Here is an 18,689-nt window from a genome sequence, read left to right as displayed (position 1 = left end):
TGTACACTGTCAACAGCAAAGGGGCCTGTAAGCAGGTAAAGGTGTGTACGATGGCAGAGGACAGATGAATGAACCTTAGATGTCATAATCCATGTTATCTGGTCTAGTGATGATGTGATCTGTGTTGATGAGGGGGTACAGCTGGCATCTGGGTCCAGAACAAGATCTGATACCTTGGAAAGAACAGGCATAGGCATTAGATATTCTTGCTTGAGAGACACTGTTGCAGGTTGGGGGTGGTATCTGTAAGCCAGAATGGGTTTGTCCCCCATGGCTATCTTGAGATGGTTGCCACTTTCCAGGAAGGGTTAGAAGTCATTAATGATGTGTTTAAGCTGTTTAGTTTGGGGGCAGAGCCCAAATGAAAACAAGGGTCTGTCAATACAGCATCCTACAGGCTCAGGAACTAACACAGACCCTGATAAGGCATAGATGCTAGTTAATCAGTTGTGTCTGCTTCATTAACTCTTAGGCTAGGGACAGACACTACACTTAAATCAGTTCAAGTGATCAGTAGCTGGTTTAAACCTGTAACAGAACAGAAGTTCATTGCACATAAACCAGTTTGAAAATGGCTGAAACCAGTTTGAGATAAACCCGGTTAAATGTAGTATCAGACTTAACTAATTTGGGGTCAAACTGGTGTATGCAGTGTCTGTCCCAGACCCCTTCCTGGTTTAAGTTAAACCAGAGTCCCCCAGCATCCTGGCTGGGCTGGGGGCTCCAGGGAGCTGGGCTGGCCCCTCCGCTCTGCTCCCTGGCTAAAGCTCTGGGAGAGACTTGCAGGCATAACAGTGTCTGCCTATCTCTGCCCTATCCCCACACCACCACCACCACCACCACTCACTGCTCAAGCACAGATCCCTCCCTCCTCTCTCCCACAGCACGGACCATAGCCAGCATGTGCCTGAAAGGTGTCTGTGGAAGGCAGACAGGACAGTGCCCGCTTAGGGCTTCTTGGAGCTAATCAGCAGGTTGCTGGTAAGGTTCCTTCCTTGGAAAAAGCTGTTTAAAAAGAGCTTGAACTAATGAGAGAGACTTTGTTTTCTGATGGGATGCTAAATGCTGGTAACAGAGGTGATAAATGCTCTGTTATCAATGGGGGGGCGGATCCTCACTAATCAGAGCATCCTGCCAAGCCCCCCTCCACTCAGCATTGTGGAAAAGGAGGAGGCTGCTCAAGTGCCCCCTGGCACCCCACTGAGAGCTAGCCTGACATTCCTAGAAAAGGGAATGTCTATCCACCTCCAAATCGGCTCAAGCTCTGCAGGTTAGACTAACCTGTAAAGATTGAATCAATTCAGGCTCAGGCTTTTTGAATGTCTGTCCCTAGCCTTAGTGACGCACCGAAGGCTGAGCTATGGGAGGGACTAAGCAAGAGATCCAGCACAACCAGAGCTCAGAGAGTCATGAAATGATAATAAACAGCAAAATGACTATAAAAATGTTTTTTGTTACAAGGAAAAAACCCTGTTGTGGTGTATCAGGCTTTCAGAGCAGGGTGCTGAAGGGGACATAAACAAGAGAGAAGAAGAGAAGGCAAAGCTATTATATACACCAAGATGGGTCTAAATAAAATTAGAATGATTATTCTAATTATTTGGGTAATGATACATACAGGTAAGTTAGAACCAGTCAGCAGAGAACTCTTCTACCATATGCCTGAAAATGGGATTTAGCTACAAAATAGCAAGCACTTAAGAGTTGTGGTCATTCAGGCCTATATATAAGGCCTGCTTTGAAGCACACTGAGAGGGTATAAGAGCAAGCTCCCAACAGCCTGCCACAGGATGGTCACTGATAAAGTACACTACATATACAAAAGTGTGGAAGTTGAAAAACATTGTTATTCAGCTGCCATTACTAGATCACAAGGCATAATCTAGCATTTGGGGGTATCGAATGCTACAGCCAAGATTACTAAAGAAGAATATTATGGGAAGACATAATATACAACAACTTTGTGGGAGAAATGGGCAAGAAGAGGGGTAGATACGGTTGCAGGGGGATCTTGAGGCCATGTCTTGAAAGAGCTATAGACACAGGAATTCTCTTACCTTGTGATACTAGGAGAAAAAAACAGATGGTAAAGGGCCTTATCCAGTCCCCATTCCAGTTGGTTTCAGTGTACTTTGACTTGGAGTGCTAAAGAGGGAAGGAGAGAAAAAACTCACTTTGCCAAAATGATGCCTTGAAAAGTCACAGCCAGGCAGTGCTGCCTCCAGGAAGACTGAGAGGGGAGCTGGTAGGAAACCAAGTTAAATCAGGGAAGTACGGCATATCCCAGAGGATCTACAAAACCACTGTTAGCAGTGCTCAGACACATCTTCCTTCATGTATTATTCTGTTCCTAGTTTGAGTCTTGTACTATGCCTGTATCACATCCCAAAGGACCCTCACCACTTTATAAAAGGCACAAACTGGAGTACAAACTGTGTAGGAATGACTTCATGCTCCAAAGTAAGGTGCCACTTCTGTAATGTAATAAAGCAGGAGCTCTTCAACAGCACCAAAGAACAGTGTCAAAGAATAAAGGAGGAGCCAAAAATATAGGCAATGCATTTGCTTTTTAGAGTTTGGCAGCAGGCTACCTAAAATTATTGACACGGTGATGTGGTTGATAAACTCACTCATCCACTTAAGCAATTTTATCAATTACTGGAGAAACACTAACATCCCTCTGAAACAGGCAGGTAAGGAGGTATTACTTTCATTATAAGCATATTGGCTTTGTGTATTTATTAATCGAATTCCATTGCTTCGATAAAGTAACTGAGAGAAGAATCAAGCCTAGAGATTTCCCAAGACCATACAGTGGCTCATTGGCAGGGGCAGGACTAATAGTCAAGAGGTTTTGAATTATAGCAGTGGAATATACTGGTTTTCATATCATTTCCCCTCTTGTTTTACAGGGCAATAATATGCTTCTCAGTTGGATAAACTACAGTCCACGTCCAAGAGCTGAGTTAGTCACTCACAAGGAGGGAAATGGATTATTATTGCCAAGGAAAGCAGTGGGGAAATTAAATTGCTGCTATTATAATACAACTTAAATATACTTTATATAAAATAAGGGCTTGATCCCAGCAGATACTGATCACCCTCAATAAAAAGCTGATCTTTTTTTTAAAGTACACCATCCAAACCAGTAAAAAGCAACAGACTCAGTACAGGTGAGAAGTACACAAACAATGCGTGAATTTGCTGTCACCTTGTTCAACGAGTGCAATTTCCTTTGTTTCTACAGTAGGGATAGCCTTCTTTGGTCCTCCTTCGGGTAACTTATAAAGGACTGAAGTGATTTTGCTCACACTTCTAATTAATATAAAAATCTCCTTTAACCACAGTCCAACCTTGGAAAAGATAAGCATAAAAAAATGAGTGCTCCGGAAAGTGTGAAAATGACTTACAATTAAAACTTTTGGCAGTGTTAACTACTATGTAGCTCCACAGAGACTGATGACAGAACAAAACTATTGGTTCGTTCCTGCAACCAGAAACCCAGACAGATTCTGCCTCTTTCTATGTACTGTGTGGGGGAGGACGGGAGCCAGCAGCCCCCAAAACCCCATGATCCAGAGCTAACAAATCTATTTTACGCCCCTTGGGGCAAAATGCTAGGGCGGGGACACTCACCGTCCACAGGTACGCACAGAAGAAAGCCAATGAAGCTGCCTGGCCCACTATAAAGGAGACGCTGGCGGCGGCTCAGGAGGAGGAACCGGAAGGGAGAGGCGGCAGAACAGATGCCAACGGGAGCACACAGGCATGGACGCAAGTAGCCTGGCGGCGCGGGAGGACCTTTTGGGGTAAGGGTAATCCCCAACGGGGTTCGGGATCCAGGAAGGAACCGGCCCACCCCGGACACTGACTGTTTTGAGTCAGCTGGAGCGGCTCGACCCGGCAGGAGCCAGAGGACCGTACTTGCGCTAATAGAGGGGCACTTACAGAGGGTAAAAGTGCCCCAACTGAGATTGAGAGGGGCCAGTGGACCCCGTAAACCCCTCGAGCAAGCTGAGGAGTTAAATGGAGGCTCGGAAGAGGGTACTAGCCCCACAGCGGACAGGGAAGGACCGGGGAGGCTCGCGAAAGGCCCAAGCGGTCCCAAGCTCCAGGGAATCCCTGGCTGTCAGTATTGTTTCCTTATCTTTCAGTTTATGGGCCCTAGGCAGGATACCCTGATAAGGGGGCTGACCAGATTGTTGCTCACGCTATGGAGGTATGGGCGAGGGTGTAGGGGTGGAGAAGCCCTCGACAACGTGGGACCCCTAGGACCTAGGAGTCTCGCCTTCGGACTGACACGCGCCGGATTATCAACACTGAACCAGGAGATCATCAAAGTCGTGGCAGACGGTCCGGAAGTGTTCAGCCTACAAAGGAGTGGTTCCTGGTGGATTACCCAGAGGACGGTCCCAACGCGGGGAGGCGGAGGTTACAGCAAGAACCAACGACATTGGAGCCACCCCCTGACATACTGATTAACTTATGGCTACACAACCGGATAAAATAGCTCCTAAACCCCAACCTCTTATTTTAAAGTAGTTTACTCTCCTTCCACCAAAGCCCTAAGCTAATAGTGCTAGTACCTGCTACTATGGTGACTCTGAGGTTCTGTGAGGGAGAACTTTCCAAATCAACCTATTTTTAAATTCAGATAACAATCTTTTATTTGTTTTTGTTTTTTTCTTTAAAAGTGGTATGTTAACATCAGGTCATTTCTACATTTTCAGAGCTCTGTACAGGTCTCAAAAGGAAATAAGCAATGCTTAATGTACAAAGTAAAAACAGAAAACTAGAAAAATCTGAATAAAATGGAGCAAGTTGCTGTCTGGGATACAGTACAAATTAGTAATTAGACGTCATCTGAAGTGCAATACCACTGCAGTAAGGATGAGTTAAGGAATGAAATAAAAATACTCTATTTTAAACAAACAGTATATATATATTTATATATATATATTTATATGTATATATTTTACAGATAGTAGACCCAGTGATATCTGCAGAATTGTAAAAACATATTTACAAATTACCTTTTTTTTTTTTAAACTTTACATATACATCAGCACCATAGTAAGAAAAAACCCCCCAAACCTATGAAAATCTACCTCCCTAGTACTTGGTCCCAGTATGGAGTATTTGGAGGAAGCTTTATAAAGACAACAGAGACATAGCCCTCATCACCCAACTTCCCCTCACCACCTATACAGTGGTTCCCCTTCCCTACTGATGAGGGTGAATATCCATGTCTGTCACTTTGTTTTTTGTGTGTTTCTAAATCTGAAAATCCTGTTGTCACTGCGTTGGCAGGGAACTTCTTGTTACCGTTCTAAGGAAACTGAAGTTGCCTGGGAGAGGAAGAACAGCTACTCTCTTCCTACCATGCTCAGTGGCACCTTTCCCTTGATTTGCAGGGTGCAAATGCTTAATACAGTGCAGGACTAGTATAAGTTACCCTATTTGCCCGCTCCCAGCACGCACACACGCAAAACCCTTTTCCCTTGGGGATACCAGTTCTATTACCCTTCATCCCCTCCCCTCCCCCCCCCCCCCCCCTACTTTATGGTAGCAGGACTAAAATCCACCTAACCCCAACATGCCTGTGGGCTGAAACCTTTGGCTGGTGCTCACTTCTTTTACAGAATTAGGGTCCACTTCAATACCCACTGAATTCAATAGAAAGATCAATTCCTGCTGGCTTCAGTGGGAACTGGAATGGACCTGGAAGGTGTATCTTACAAGTGTATTAGCTAAAACATGTTCACTAATGCATTTTCAAACCAGTGCTGAAAAAAGCAAGCTGACTCTTCCACAGGTGAGCTGGAAGTTCACCATGACCAGCTAACCCATGCTAAACACAGAGCCTGCCCTGTATACACAGCAGCATTTACAAACACCTTTCCCCCCTCATCTAGGTAAGCCACTCAAAGAGTTACTTACTTGCTGCACAAGAGTGAACAAGCAGCAGGGCACTAGGGGAACAAGAGATCCATTTTGCGCCCATTCACTGCTTCTGTTCATATTAGGGATCCACATAAAAACAAAGGGCTCAGCACAAAGCACTGAGAGGTACTATGCACCCTCAGCTCCCATTGACTTGAATGGCTCAGCACTTCACATCACTGGACCTAAGCCAAGCAGCTGAGGACAAACCAATTGGTAGGTTTGGATGATTTAATCAGCTTTCACTACAGCACACATTGTGGCTCACAAAGACTAGTTTTAGACATCCCAAATGGCTGGGTTTTATTATTTTAAAAGCAACTTTCTGAAAAACATATCATAGTTTGTTACACACTCAGCCCAGGTCCACATTTACCCTCTCAGGTGATAGGTACTATTGCCTTAAAAACTTATTTGGGCAGATCCCGTGTTTGTGATCACCAGTGCAATCAGTTTCCCCGCTGTGGACAATCATTACAGCAGTCTTTTCTTGATCCCTGCTTTTCAGGCACTCCAGTGAATTCACCCCAGCAAAGCAGGGAGATTAAACTGAACATCTGTTTAAGACAGAAAAGCAGGCTGCATGTAATGTCAAATCAACAGTCCAGGCATCCCAGCCCCAGACTAATAATACCCACTAATCTTGCATGTTCAGAAGGGGAGATACTCATTCAGAGTTTCAAACCCCAGTTATGCATTTTCATTTTCTGAGGCCTGGCATCCTTTCCAGCTCCCCTCACCACCCTTTGATCTCCAACCCCAACTGAGGTGGCTATTTTTCAGATGAAAAAAAAGACCAAGTGCAGTGGGCTTAGCTTGTGTTGCAGCTGTGTATTTTTCCATCATTAGTGAGGGAAAAAACCATTTGAATCACGAGTAAACTGAGGAGGAAGAATTAAAGAAGGGGTTCAGCTGAAGCTACAGAGATCTCCGCTGTAGTCTGTTTGTATTTCACACCTTTCTCAGCTGTTTTGGCAGCAGAGCTGTGTTCTGATAAAGAAGCAATGTTCTAAGCCTGAAAGGAGACTTCGCAGCTCAGTGAGTTAACTTACCCACCTAAGCAGTGGCTACCTTTGCTAGCCTCCTGTGACAGTCCTGTAATCAAACTGTCCTTCCCTACGTATTGCCAGATTTATGTTTTGCTAAGCTTTTATATTAATTGTTTTATCACTCTACAGTGAAAATGGCGACCCCTTCCGCACATTTTCTTACCATCACCTGGAGTAGGTGTCACGGCCCTTGCTCTGTATCAAACCAAAGAGAGCAGAACACCTCGCTGTCTGCTCTCGGCTTCAATCCAGAGATCAGTTCACTTTTCTGACCTGGCCTGTGCTGTGACCTGCCAACTTCCTCAGTTTCTATTCCTAGACCAAGGACCTGGCTCTTCCTGTGCCCTGAAAGTTGCAGTGATTACAGCACAACAGGGTGGAAGAACACTACATCACTATGCAACAGTGCCTTGCTGCAGGGGGACCGCTGGCTTTCCTCATCTGTAGAGAGCAGCTGCTTTTTTGTCCCTCCACCCCACCCCAACCTTCCCTTACGTACACATGTGCAGCAGGCACTGCCATGCAGTGGCAATTGCTGTGTGGAAGTTTTGCGATATTGACACGTCAATGTTTTTTTAATCACCGCCTGAATCTTCCACAGCTAGCTGCAGATCAGCTCGGTTTGCACAGATTAAAAAAAACAACCCCCCTGTAGATGGGGCGACATCCCATTTTCTTTCTTTCCTCTTTTTTTTAAATTAACAATCAACATTTTAAAACTGCACACCCATTCCCTAGGGGTTTCCAAACAGCTCATCGAGTTCTTGCATCCATTCGTCCCCTGGTCCACCCTTAATGATAGAGTCCACAAGGTCTGCACCTTCCGCTAGGCTTGAGAAGGAGCCCCCCGCTCCTTCGCCACTGTAATTGTATGACATGTCCTGAGTGGGATTCCTCTCGTAAGCCTGGCCTTGGCTGCTCTGAGCAAAGTTACCACCTGGCATCTGCTGTGCAGAAGGCTGACTGAAACCAGCCATAGTGGGAACCCCTTGGCTAATGGCGGGCATAACCATTGGCCGTGCCTGACTGGTTCCTTGTTGCCCAGGCAGTGGTTGCAGCATTTGTCTTCCCATTGCTGGGTTCAGGGTTCTTACTGTCCCAGTAGTGTCCACAACTGACTGGTTAATTCCCTGTGGAAAATGCTGCTTGGGAAGCCTTGGCTGCCCAGGCTGCATTGGATATGTTGTGCCATTGTTGAATGGCCCCATTTCACTGGTAGTCCTTCCAGGGATACCTTGTAGTCCTCGGTGCTGCCAGTTTTGTGTTCCTTGCGGGACAGTTCCCATTATGTTTTGAAGTCTTGGTGCCTGTGGCCGAGGTAAGATCTGGCCCACAGGTCCTTTCATCTGCTGTTGATGTTGAGGAATAGCAGAGTTCACCAGCATATTTTGACCAAAACTGCTGATCATTCCAACCCCTTGTCCAGAGACAGGCTGCCTTGGTCCCTGGCCTGCATTGTGTGCCATGTTCATGCCACTTTGGTTTGGGTGCTGCAACATTTGGCTCATCCCTGTGCTCATACTGTACATTCCCGTTTGGCTGGTAGATGTGTTGCTGTAAGGAGCCATTCCCATCTCAGACTGACCTGCCGCAGTAGACATTGTGCCGGGGTTCTGAGAAGGTGCCATTGCCATCATGCCTGCACTCTGGGCCATCATTCGGGAGGTCCTCATGCTCTGAAGCGCTGCTTGGTTTCTCACAGCTGCTATATCCTGGGGAGAACCTACAGCAAGGAGAGAGAAAACCCCCCATAAAACTTCAATAGTGCATCTTTGCAAAAACAAGAGTTTGAAGGAGCCCTTTAGATCACAGGAGGATTACAGATCTCCTGCTTTTGAAGTGAATAAATTATTCTCTCCTCTATTCTCTCCTCTGACAGCTGAAGCAGAGTGGAGAAGCTTAACCACCCTGGGAAGACAAGCTTCAACCTGTGGCCTGCAGACTATGTCTAAGGGGTTTGCAAAAAATGACTATGATCAATCGAAAGTATGGGAATCCCCACACTTACAGTTCAAAGGGGTCCTCACCTTCACTCAAAATTTCCAAAGGGGTCCGCTAATGAAAAAAGGTTGAAAACCACTGCTCTAGCCCTTTTGTTATTTCCATTTTGGTAGTGATGTGCATCCCTGTACAATTCTGGCTCTGACCTCAACCCTGACCAGCAAAGTCCCTCTCCTTGAAGGTGAGAGGCAACACAGCTCTAGTGCCACTCTAAATGGGGACTGCTGATCACGTTACGTATTCGATTTGTGAAGTGAAACACTGTTCAGGAGAGAATACTATCAATACAGACCATTAAGCTAATTTCCCTTAAGACCTAAAATGGGCCTGGAGAGGTTAAAGGCCAATGATTTACTCACTAAGCAATTCTCCTTTATGGCAATTTGGGGATTTGTCCCCATAGAGATCCATGGGACTTCAGTTCCCTGTCTTAAAAGTATCAGCATGACTTGATTCTGTGCATGATCCAGCCCAGTCCATCATTGTCTTCATGACAAAGTGCCGTACAAGGTTCTCTTGTTAAACTTGGAGGCTCTGAAGCTGCAGTTATGCTGCATAGCCACTGTACTGAGCTCTGTAGCTATATTGAGGCAGTGTTATCCTAACAGATTAACGTGACCAGCAATAACATTTTCAAAGGCCTATCAGAGACCCAGGAGCCCAAATCCTACTTCCAAACTAATGTAGGCATTTAGAGGCTTTTAAAAACTTCACCCCAATCCTAGAAGCATTTATTATGTACCAATGTATAACACTGAATCATCCCCTCATTGGGGAAATGCGGAGTTTTTTAATGTGAACACATACAGGTCTTGAGCTTCCTTGTGTTGTATTCAGCTGCACATGCAGTCTTATTCTGTTCAGATGTGGGACCCAATCCTGCCTCTGTCACATCCCATTGAACTTCACTGGAAGCAGGGTAACTGAACTCCAGTTAACCATTTGAGAATCTTTTTTAAATATCTCTATTGTCTTTCAAAACTGAGCCATGAAAATGGAAATGTCAGACTCAGAAGGCCAATCAATTTTTTAATAGCTCAGGAGGCAAAAATGAATGGATTTCCTATATCATTGTTACTGATTAAGTCTATGGAAAGAAGAAAAATTGTTTTTTGTGGACATTTAAAACAGAGAGAGTGTATTAGTGAATCAATACTATAAGCACATTGTACTCCACCTTGGCCCAGTGATGGGAAACCAGAAAATCCTAACCTTGTTAAATTCCACACCGTGGCAGATAACTGAACCGCGCTTGTGTCTTCCTGATGGGGGTTATCGATTTCTGGGAAGCCAATATGCCTCCGTATTTACTATCTTTATTTAAAAACAATTACAGGAATTCTGATGATGCCAAGGGTTCATTGTGGTTTCGAGTCAATACTATACTGAACTAAAACAATGAAATCCTCTGCAGGGGATGCTGCAACAGGAGGATGCAGACAATTACTCACAGCTCAAACATTATTACATTTAAATATAAAAGCAGCCTGCTGTACGGTCCTCCAATTACCCTTGGCTCTCTGTTCTTCCATGGCACGCAATATACATGAGTGTCAGCCTGCAGGACATTTTGCAAGGTGAAAAAGAGCCTGTCTAGAACTCATGTGTGCGAAGCAGGGGAGCTGACAGCTTCTCCTTCGCTTACATTACTGACAAAACTATTTTCTCAATGTTATGCACTGGGGGAGTAGTCTTAACCGTTTCCCAGGGTGGATCTCCTCCTCCACCATTTGTGATTGGTCTCAATTTTTTTCACAGCATTTTTCACAGCCACCTTCTCTCCCTTCTGCTAGGCAAGAGTATAGTACTTTTGTAATGGCTTCAGCAAGGGCTGAAGTGGAAAAACAGTATTAGGAAAGTATTTAATGCATTTTTAGCTGTATTATAATGCCATTTAGCAGCTGGAAACAAGCAGAAGAGCCTGTACCAACTAGCATGCGCTACAATTTGAGAACTGCTATTATACTAGTGTAGGAAACAGGAGTGAGTATAGGTTAGATGGACAGATATCAAAGTATTTTTAGAGAGACAAACATCTTAAGACACTAAGCCAAGTTCTCCTCTCAGCTGCATCCAGGCAGTTCTGGTAAAGTCCATTGGTTCCCATGGCTGTAACTGAATGAAGATTTTAGCTATGTATTTTTTTTTAATTGGCTTATACATGAAAATGAATCTCCTCTTTGGTCAGGTTACACCAGCAGTTCTCAACCATTTTAAACTCGAGGTACCCCTCCATAACTTTTGTGAATTGAGCGGCACCCAACTTTAAAAACTAATTTACAGTTTACAGTGCTTGCTTCTTTGCAGAGGGGCCTAGCAGTTTAGTTTAACTGCTTATCTCCTAATACTTCACTCATCTTCTCACACCTCATGGCACCCTTCACAAGATCCGGTGGCACCCCAGTAGCCTGGTTGGAAATCACTGAGTTTCACTGTATTTTCTTTAAACCAACAGGTTTGGTAGCATATTTCTCAGATGAGTGAAAGAGCATTTTTTTTGTGCAGGTTTCTCAGCTAGTGTGTGCTGCCCTGCCATTCTGCCAATGGTTTGGCAGGTGTTCTTGAAGTTCATATAGGAATTATGTTGCCAGAGATGGGAACGTTAGATAATTCAATCAATTCATTGAAACCTTGTCAATTTACACAAGCAGAGGATCTAGCCCTTTGTTCACTTGGTGACGAGCCTTCCTCATTTCTTTTCCTGATTCTTGCTGCAATTACTCTGTGCTACGTAAAATACTGACTGTGTCAACAACACTTTAGTCCAGTGGTGCTCAATTGTTTGGTCCTGTGGGTTGGTCCACAAGCCAGAACTGGGAGTCAGTGTTTGGATTGAGCTTTACACCACCTCAGCCTTGCACAGCTAGATTGGGCCTTGTGCAGCTGGATCAGGGCCCCTGCTGCCTTGTCCCTAAATGCCCAATTTAGCAGGGAGGACCATGCTCTCCAGCCCATGGTGCTTCCCAAAGGTCTGGAAATTTGGCAGCAGGGGAAAAGTAATTGAGACTATGCCGCACCCCCCTGCCACCACATGTTCAGACACTTGGAAAACCCAGCAAGCTGGATGACATGGCTCCACGGGCCAGTTCTAGCCCACAGGCTGGAGTTGAGCATCCCGTTTTAGTCCTTAACACAGTTAATGAAGACATTGAGTTTTCCAAGTATGAGAAGTCAATGCAAAGTCCTTGTTCTCCAAAAGAGGATTTTCCTCCCTTAGGTTTTCCTACAATCTATGAATGTTTTGCAAAAATCCTTGCAGCTTTCAAATGTAAGCAATCTCCATTTGCATCTGGGCTAATTAATTCCCTCCCACCACTATCTCATGCATATTCTACCTATGCTTTCTTCAGATTAAGATGACCTCTTGTGAAGAGACCAAGTGAAAAACCCCTCCCTAAAAGGGAAGGGGAGTGTTGGTGATAATGGGGACAGGAAGAAAGTACAGCAGAAACAATAGGGAAGGTGAGGAATTGACTGAAATAAAGTGAGAGAGGAGGTGGGGAGAAGAGACCCGACACCCCCTCCCCCCCATCCAAGAGTCAGAGAGACAGAACAGAGGAGAAATAAATTTGTTCTTAATGGTCAGACTTTATTGGAAATAACTCAAAATATTTAACTAAGCATGTAAAATTGTGCAGTACTGTTCTGTGGTTGTGTCTGAGTATGCAAAAGGCAAAGAGACTGATCTGCTGTGGCCATCTCTCCAGCCTGCAACACATTTGGAGGCTTGGAGGAGATGGACACCTATCTGTCTGCTGCAGAGCACAGCACTACTTCTCAGGCTATACAAAGCTATTTGCTTTTACCTTGGAACTGGTTGACCTGTTGCACTGGATACGGAGTTCGCTGCTGCTGGAGGTGCTGTCGAGGCAAATGCGACTGCTGCTGCAACTGCTGGAAACCAGAGGGAGGGAATGGCAAGGAGGCAAAGGAGACAAAGGTGGATTAATTAAAGTTCTGATAATGGCACCAACAACAATAATATGCTGCAACTAACTAGTGGTGTTTCCTCTCCAACAGGCTCTTTGGGAGAGACAAGTACCGCATGTCAGCTGGCACCACATACGGTAGCCTCAAGTGAAGAGCCCTTCTGAGAGTACTTAGGGCACTCAGCTCATGAGTTTCTTTTTGGTACAGATAGGAATAGGCACTTACGCTAACATCACCTCTCCCTGCTCACAAGTGCTTCCTGTTGACCTCCCAAGTGTTAGCATCATTGTCTTCGATGTCAAGGCAAGGAAAGAGGAGGCTGGATATGGGAGGGGAGATTTGTGGAGATGTCTATCAGCGTGAGAAGTGGGTCTCAAATAAAAATATGGATCCAAACCCTCTTGAGTCCTGGAAACTGCTGGAGCCAGACTGCTGGAAACACTTCTACAACAGATAGAAGCAAGCCTCTGGCTTCCAGATACTCCTGGTTGTGAACAGAACTGGTGCTGGTGCCCACCTCCAGCCAAACAAATTAGCCAACTAGGCCTCCCCTCCTACCTTTTATTCAGTTTTGCCTTGTTTCTTCCATTACTTGTTTTCTTTACTGTGGAAGAGAGCACCACAAACATGCTGTAGAATTCATCTAAGCTAAGTGAATGGTTCTTGGATAGCGAGTGACAGTAACACATGTCCATATCCTAAGCTACTACTCACCAGTGCTGAGTTCACACTTCATGGTCACAGTGTGTGAATATGCTTGGCTATTTAAAACACAACTGAATGTTGATAGTACAAGTAGAGTGGAAGCTAAATGATGTGTAAGTGTGTGCGAGTGTGTGCACACATGTGCACGTATATTCCTTTGAGAAGCTATGGTGTGCTCTGTTAAGCAGCTCTCATATGACCCCTAAGATGTTTTATTTCCTCATATGCTGTAAGCAGAATCAGCACCCATTTAAATAGCAAGGATATAGACACATGGGGAGATACAGTAGAAGGAGGAATGAAAACAGACCTACTGTACACTGATATTCATTATAAATATTCATGATAAACTGCCATTCACAACATAAAGATTCACCCAGTGCACAGGAAGAGCCTATGGCTGAATAAAAAAAAAAAAATGTATGGGATTCATGGCACAACTAGTAAAATCAGAGGAATGAAATACAAAGAGAAAAATCGTTTGATACTATTTCCAGTGCACCAAAAGAAGACAAATATCAAAGACAGCCATTGGTTTAGTCAGTTTTTAGTCATGTGTGATACACCTGACATGCAGTTGGGGTTTTCCAGTGTTTTTAGGATATTTCATCATCACACAAACAATCTGAATGATGGGTCCTTGCAGCTGAACTCCTATGTCAGCCTAATCTAGGAGCTATCACCCCTGCAGCAAAGTCTACGTACGTCTCTCTGTCTCTGCCCTTGCCTGTGAGTGTCTGGAGACAGTCATTTGCACTGAGATGTTCTAGGATTTTTTAATGGTCATTTCTGTCAATTGTAGGAGAACCTGTCTAACCCTTGCGGGGAACTGTAAAAAGGGCAGTGGGGGATATCAGTCTTTGAGCAACTTTGGTAGAGGGGGTAGGTTCCATCTCAAATTAAAGCAGAGCCCAGGTTCTAACATATATCTCTCGGGTGTAAACTAGCCTACACACCTAGGTCAAGAGGTTTTCTGTATAGGGGATAGGGAGGTAAGAGCCCAGGTAAACTGAGCAACACAGAAAAAAGGTTGGGCTTCAGTTACACCCTGACTGCCTTGTCCTCTGTGAGAGATGCTCCTGAACATGCCCAACTCATTTGTTTCTGCTTACTCACACCAAACCTGGAAATATGTGGTGAAGCCACTCTGGATATGTCCCCTGTGGCTGCTCTGGAGTCTTTTCTGTCTTTGGTGTGCTTGAAAGTGACTGTAGGGTACATCCCTGGAGTGGCTTCACTGCTGTGTCTGACATGCATGAACAGAAGCGAGCGAGCAGGCCATCTTTGAGAGTGGCCCTCCAGGCCATGTTTGAGAGTGGCCCTCCAGGAGGGCACTAGGGACATGATACACGCATACTCTAGGAGTCCAGTTACCTACTAAACCCCTTATGTTCTGATGTGCACCTGTGCCATGTTGGGGTAAAACCCTGTTTGTACTGGGCTGCTTCAGACCCACTTTGTGCAGGTAGGAGTGATGATGTCAGGATGAGGCAACAGCTTGTCAGAGTTAACTTGACCAGTGTCTAAAAATCAAATGCAATTTCAGAGCCTATTTCTGAAATACAGAACCATCCCCTGCCATGCCACTGAAGATAAGAGTGCAAAGGTACTGACTTTGCAACCAAGGTCCAGCTTCAGGTTTCCTTCAGAGCAGAGTAAATGTGCATGGGTGTATGCTGCTGTAAAATTGGCCTAAAATCAGAAGTAGGCTTTGTGCATGTTTGAGTTTGTTTTCCAGTTACAAAACAGGATGAAACATGTTGCACAATTCTGTGTACACTGCTTCTGTTATTACTCACGTGGGTTTTCCACCAACACAATTCCCGATTCTGGAAGCGTAACCCCAGTTTTACAGTGGTACAAAATAAAACATCGAACCTGTGCTATAAGCCAAAAATTCAAAAGTGCAGCTGGACCACATGCTTACCAAATAAATTAGTGTAAGCTCATGAATATGGAAGACGACAGGCCTGTTCCCCACCCCCATGCTTGTCCTGTCCTACGTGCAGGGCATTGTGTTCTCTGAAGCTGAAGAAGATAAAGTACCTGCTCTGCCAAGATCTGCTGCTGCTGCTGCCTTTGCTCCCGTAGAAACTGTTGCTTCTGTTGTTCTATCACGTGGAGCTGGGCCCTTTGCTCAATCAGCATCTGCTTCATGATGGCTGCTTGTGGCTGGTTCCCCAGGAAACTGGGACCTCCAGGGCTTGTACCTGTGACCACATTGCTGGACCCTGGTGGTACAGAAGGCTGCATAGGGCCTGTGGTCCGAGACAGTCCCACCTGGTGCTGCTCCTGCACAAAGAAAGAGATACAGTCTTGCTATTCAACGTACTCTGCATAGAAGGGGAACGACATGACCGAGTTCCAGTGGACTTGCTTTGGGTATGGCACATCTTGGAAAAGGCAAAGAGTCCTTTAAAAAAACCTTCCACCCCAAAAATCTCATATTGAAAATGAAACAGGCAACACGTGAATTTGAATACTTAGCCTCTAAACAACACAGTGTTCAAAGTACTACTGCACAGACACTGATTAAATAAATCCTTACATTGGACCTGGCAGGGGAAGTATTTACAGAAGATGGGGAAAGTGAGGCAGAGAAGTCACCGAATCATAGAAAATTAGGGTTGGAAGGGATCTCAGGAGGTCATCTAGTCCAACCCCTGCTCGAAGCAAGAACCAGTTATATCATCCCAGACATGGCTTTGTCTAGCCAGGTTCAAAAAAAAAAGTGAAGTCATTTGCTTAAGGCCATATGGCTTTCCACAAAAAAACAGGTGTTAAAGAACTTCTATGCACCAGTCCTGGGCTTGTTCTTTAGTACTGCCAACCACAAACATTGAAGATTCATAAATTAGGACCTGAGAATTAAATTGTCCAGAATTTTTTATAAGTAAAAATCAATAACGTTGCGCTCTTTCATTTATACTCAAGGCTTTGAGCCATTGGGGTCATTTTTCAGGCTTTTCCTCTCTATTCATGTAGACTAGAAATATACAAAAAAAGAAAAGAAAAAAAGTGAAGTTTCCAAGTAAGCCAATCACTTGGCTCCAGCAGCTGAGACTTTAAGAACCCCCCCCAAATACTGTGAAACCTGCTATAAAAATCAAGAGAGCTAGTAACACAGAGATTGCTAAATATATTCAGACACAGGATCACTACATCCCACTGTTTGAAGTTCATATCCCAGCTACGCTGTGAGAAATTCTGGCAGTGGAAGATGAGAGCAGAAGTGGGAAACCGTCATCCCATTTATACGTTTTCCATACCCCCTCAGCTGCTCCAGACCAGTGGGAAGCACAGCTATGCCAGAGATGGGAGTAGAAAAAAAGCAAGAAACCAGCAAGACTACTGGGCACCTTGCACTGTTAACCCATCCCTACCCCCTTTACACTTTTCCAGTGGCACTGTATCCAGCATTTGATCCACGTTGTGGAGGGGGCTAGGAGGAACGCATTGCAAGCACCTTGCTCTCCCACGTTTCACCATCATTTAATTGGAAGATCCTGCTGGGGAGTCTCTCAAGAGCTCGGTGCCTAATTCTAGGAAACTACAAGGGAAGCGAGATGTGTGTTTTAAGCAAATAAGTGCCCCCAGCCTTCCCAGACCAGGACAGTTTATGAGCTGTTCAGAGACCGTAAGCATGTCACACTGCCCTAGGCACTATTTAAAGCCTGGGGAAACCATGAGTTAGGGGATCAGGTACCCCACAAGACTCTCTGCTTAGGGGTATGTTGTGTCCCTATTTGTTAACATATGCACATTTGTTTAAAATAGGGAGGGCTTGTCCCTGAAAAAGGCCAGTGTTGCTGTTCTGCCACAGTTCCAGCAGATGGTGTTGTCTGCCTGATCCTCTGCCATTCAGTCTGCTTAGGCGATTGCTGCCCTGACTCTCCCCGCATCTTTCTGACTCCCACCCCCCCATACTTGCAGATGGCTTAATCATGACTACTGTTCCTCCTCCTCCTCTTCCCCCCCTGCCCACCCCCTCAGTACGTCTGGGATAATGCTGCTAACGTAGAGCTAGGCAGTCAAGTGTTACAGCGTAGAGCAGGTAGCCTGGCAACTGAGAGTATAATACTGAACAGATGGTGTTCGTACAGCATGATGGACATCACACATGACAGCCTGAGACAATCCAGGAATTCCCTGGTGATTCGAGGCCCTTTTTACACAAAATGAGCTTGCTCACCATTGCCATGTAGCTTTTGGCTTATTTTCACCCCCCACCCCCAGCACATACTCCACCTCATATTGACATCGCACCAACAAACTGCTTCCTTCTCACTCACTGCACTTACAGCCCAAAGGGCAGGTTAGTTGTTGGCAGTGGTGGAGGAGGTAGTGGTGGAGACAACATGCGGTGGTGCAAATTCAGGGGGCCCAGGTGTGTGTGCTGAAGCATAGATGTTTTGAACGTGGAAAAGGAGGGGAGCGCTTTCCGAACCCTTGTTGCAAGGCATTTGACCGTTCCTCAAGAAAGATAATCTGAGGTTGGTGCGAGTGTGTGTGGGCGTGTGTTTAGGGGAGAGGGAAAGAAAGAAAGAGTCAGTTTGTGGGTGTGCACACTATGCCTTCCAGGTAACCATCTTCATGGAGAATGTAATGGGTCATTTGTGGGACATTCTGATTAACGCCGGGATTATCAGTCCCGATACTCCTGGGTGTTATTTAGCCCTTGCTATAGCATGGATCTTTAAAGAGAGTACTGAGAGATTTAAAAAGGAGGAGGGAGTAATAGAGATTGTAACCTGCCAGCCCCACATCCCTCACCACACCCTGTTTTCCTAAACAAAGAAACAAACAACTCTTCCCCCTGGTGAGAGCTGCAGGCAGAACTGCAGTGCATCGGTTCTGGCTCCAAATTCGATGTGATACAGAGGGGACTCCTGACACTTCTTCTACAGAGCATGCTGCTATTTACTAATGAGCTCGGGAAGCCGAGACATACCCAGACTGTCAAATTTCCAAACACTGAACAACGCATAATATATGTCTGGGCTCGGGAAGGAAGCAGGGGAAGAGGGAGCAAGCTCTAGGAGCATTTTCAGAAGGGAAAAG

The 18,689-nt window shown here is 45.2% G+C and overlaps 1 protein-coding gene across 4 annotated transcripts in view; it reads right to left on the bottom strand.

Moving 5' to 3' along the window:
- Positions 1–2,092: 2,092 nt before the first annotated feature.
- The window catches only part of MAML3 (mastermind like transcriptional coactivator 3), a 346,623-nt gene continuing 330,026 nt past the window's right edge, over positions 2,093–18,689 (bottom strand). For 2 of the 4 annotated variants that reach the window (XM_090036510.1, XM_090036511.1), the window contains 3 exons: positions 15,675–15,920; positions 12,800–12,887; positions 2,093–8,715 (listed from right to left, as the gene is read on the bottom strand). In XM_090036510.1, coding sequence (XP_089892636.1) covers positions 7,727–8,715; positions 12,800–12,887; positions 15,675–15,920 — 1,323 coding nt within the window. In that variant the 3' untranslated portion in view covers positions 2,093–7,726. The remainder of the gene's footprint in view (positions 8,716–12,799; positions 12,888–15,674; positions 15,921–18,689) is intronic. The other 2 variants (XM_090036509.1, XM_090036508.1) reach the window with 2 other exon arrangements.

Source organism: Crocodylus siamensis, chromosome 2 (assembly GCF_052110815.1).
Source record: "Crocodylus siamensis isolate JL-2025a chromosome 2, ASM5211081v1, whole genome shotgun sequence".
Classification (NCBI taxonomy): Eukaryota; Metazoa; Chordata; order Crocodylia; family Crocodylidae; genus Crocodylus; species Crocodylus siamensis.
Note: the sequence above shows the minus strand (reverse complement) of the source record. Positions and strands in the feature narration are given on the sequence as shown.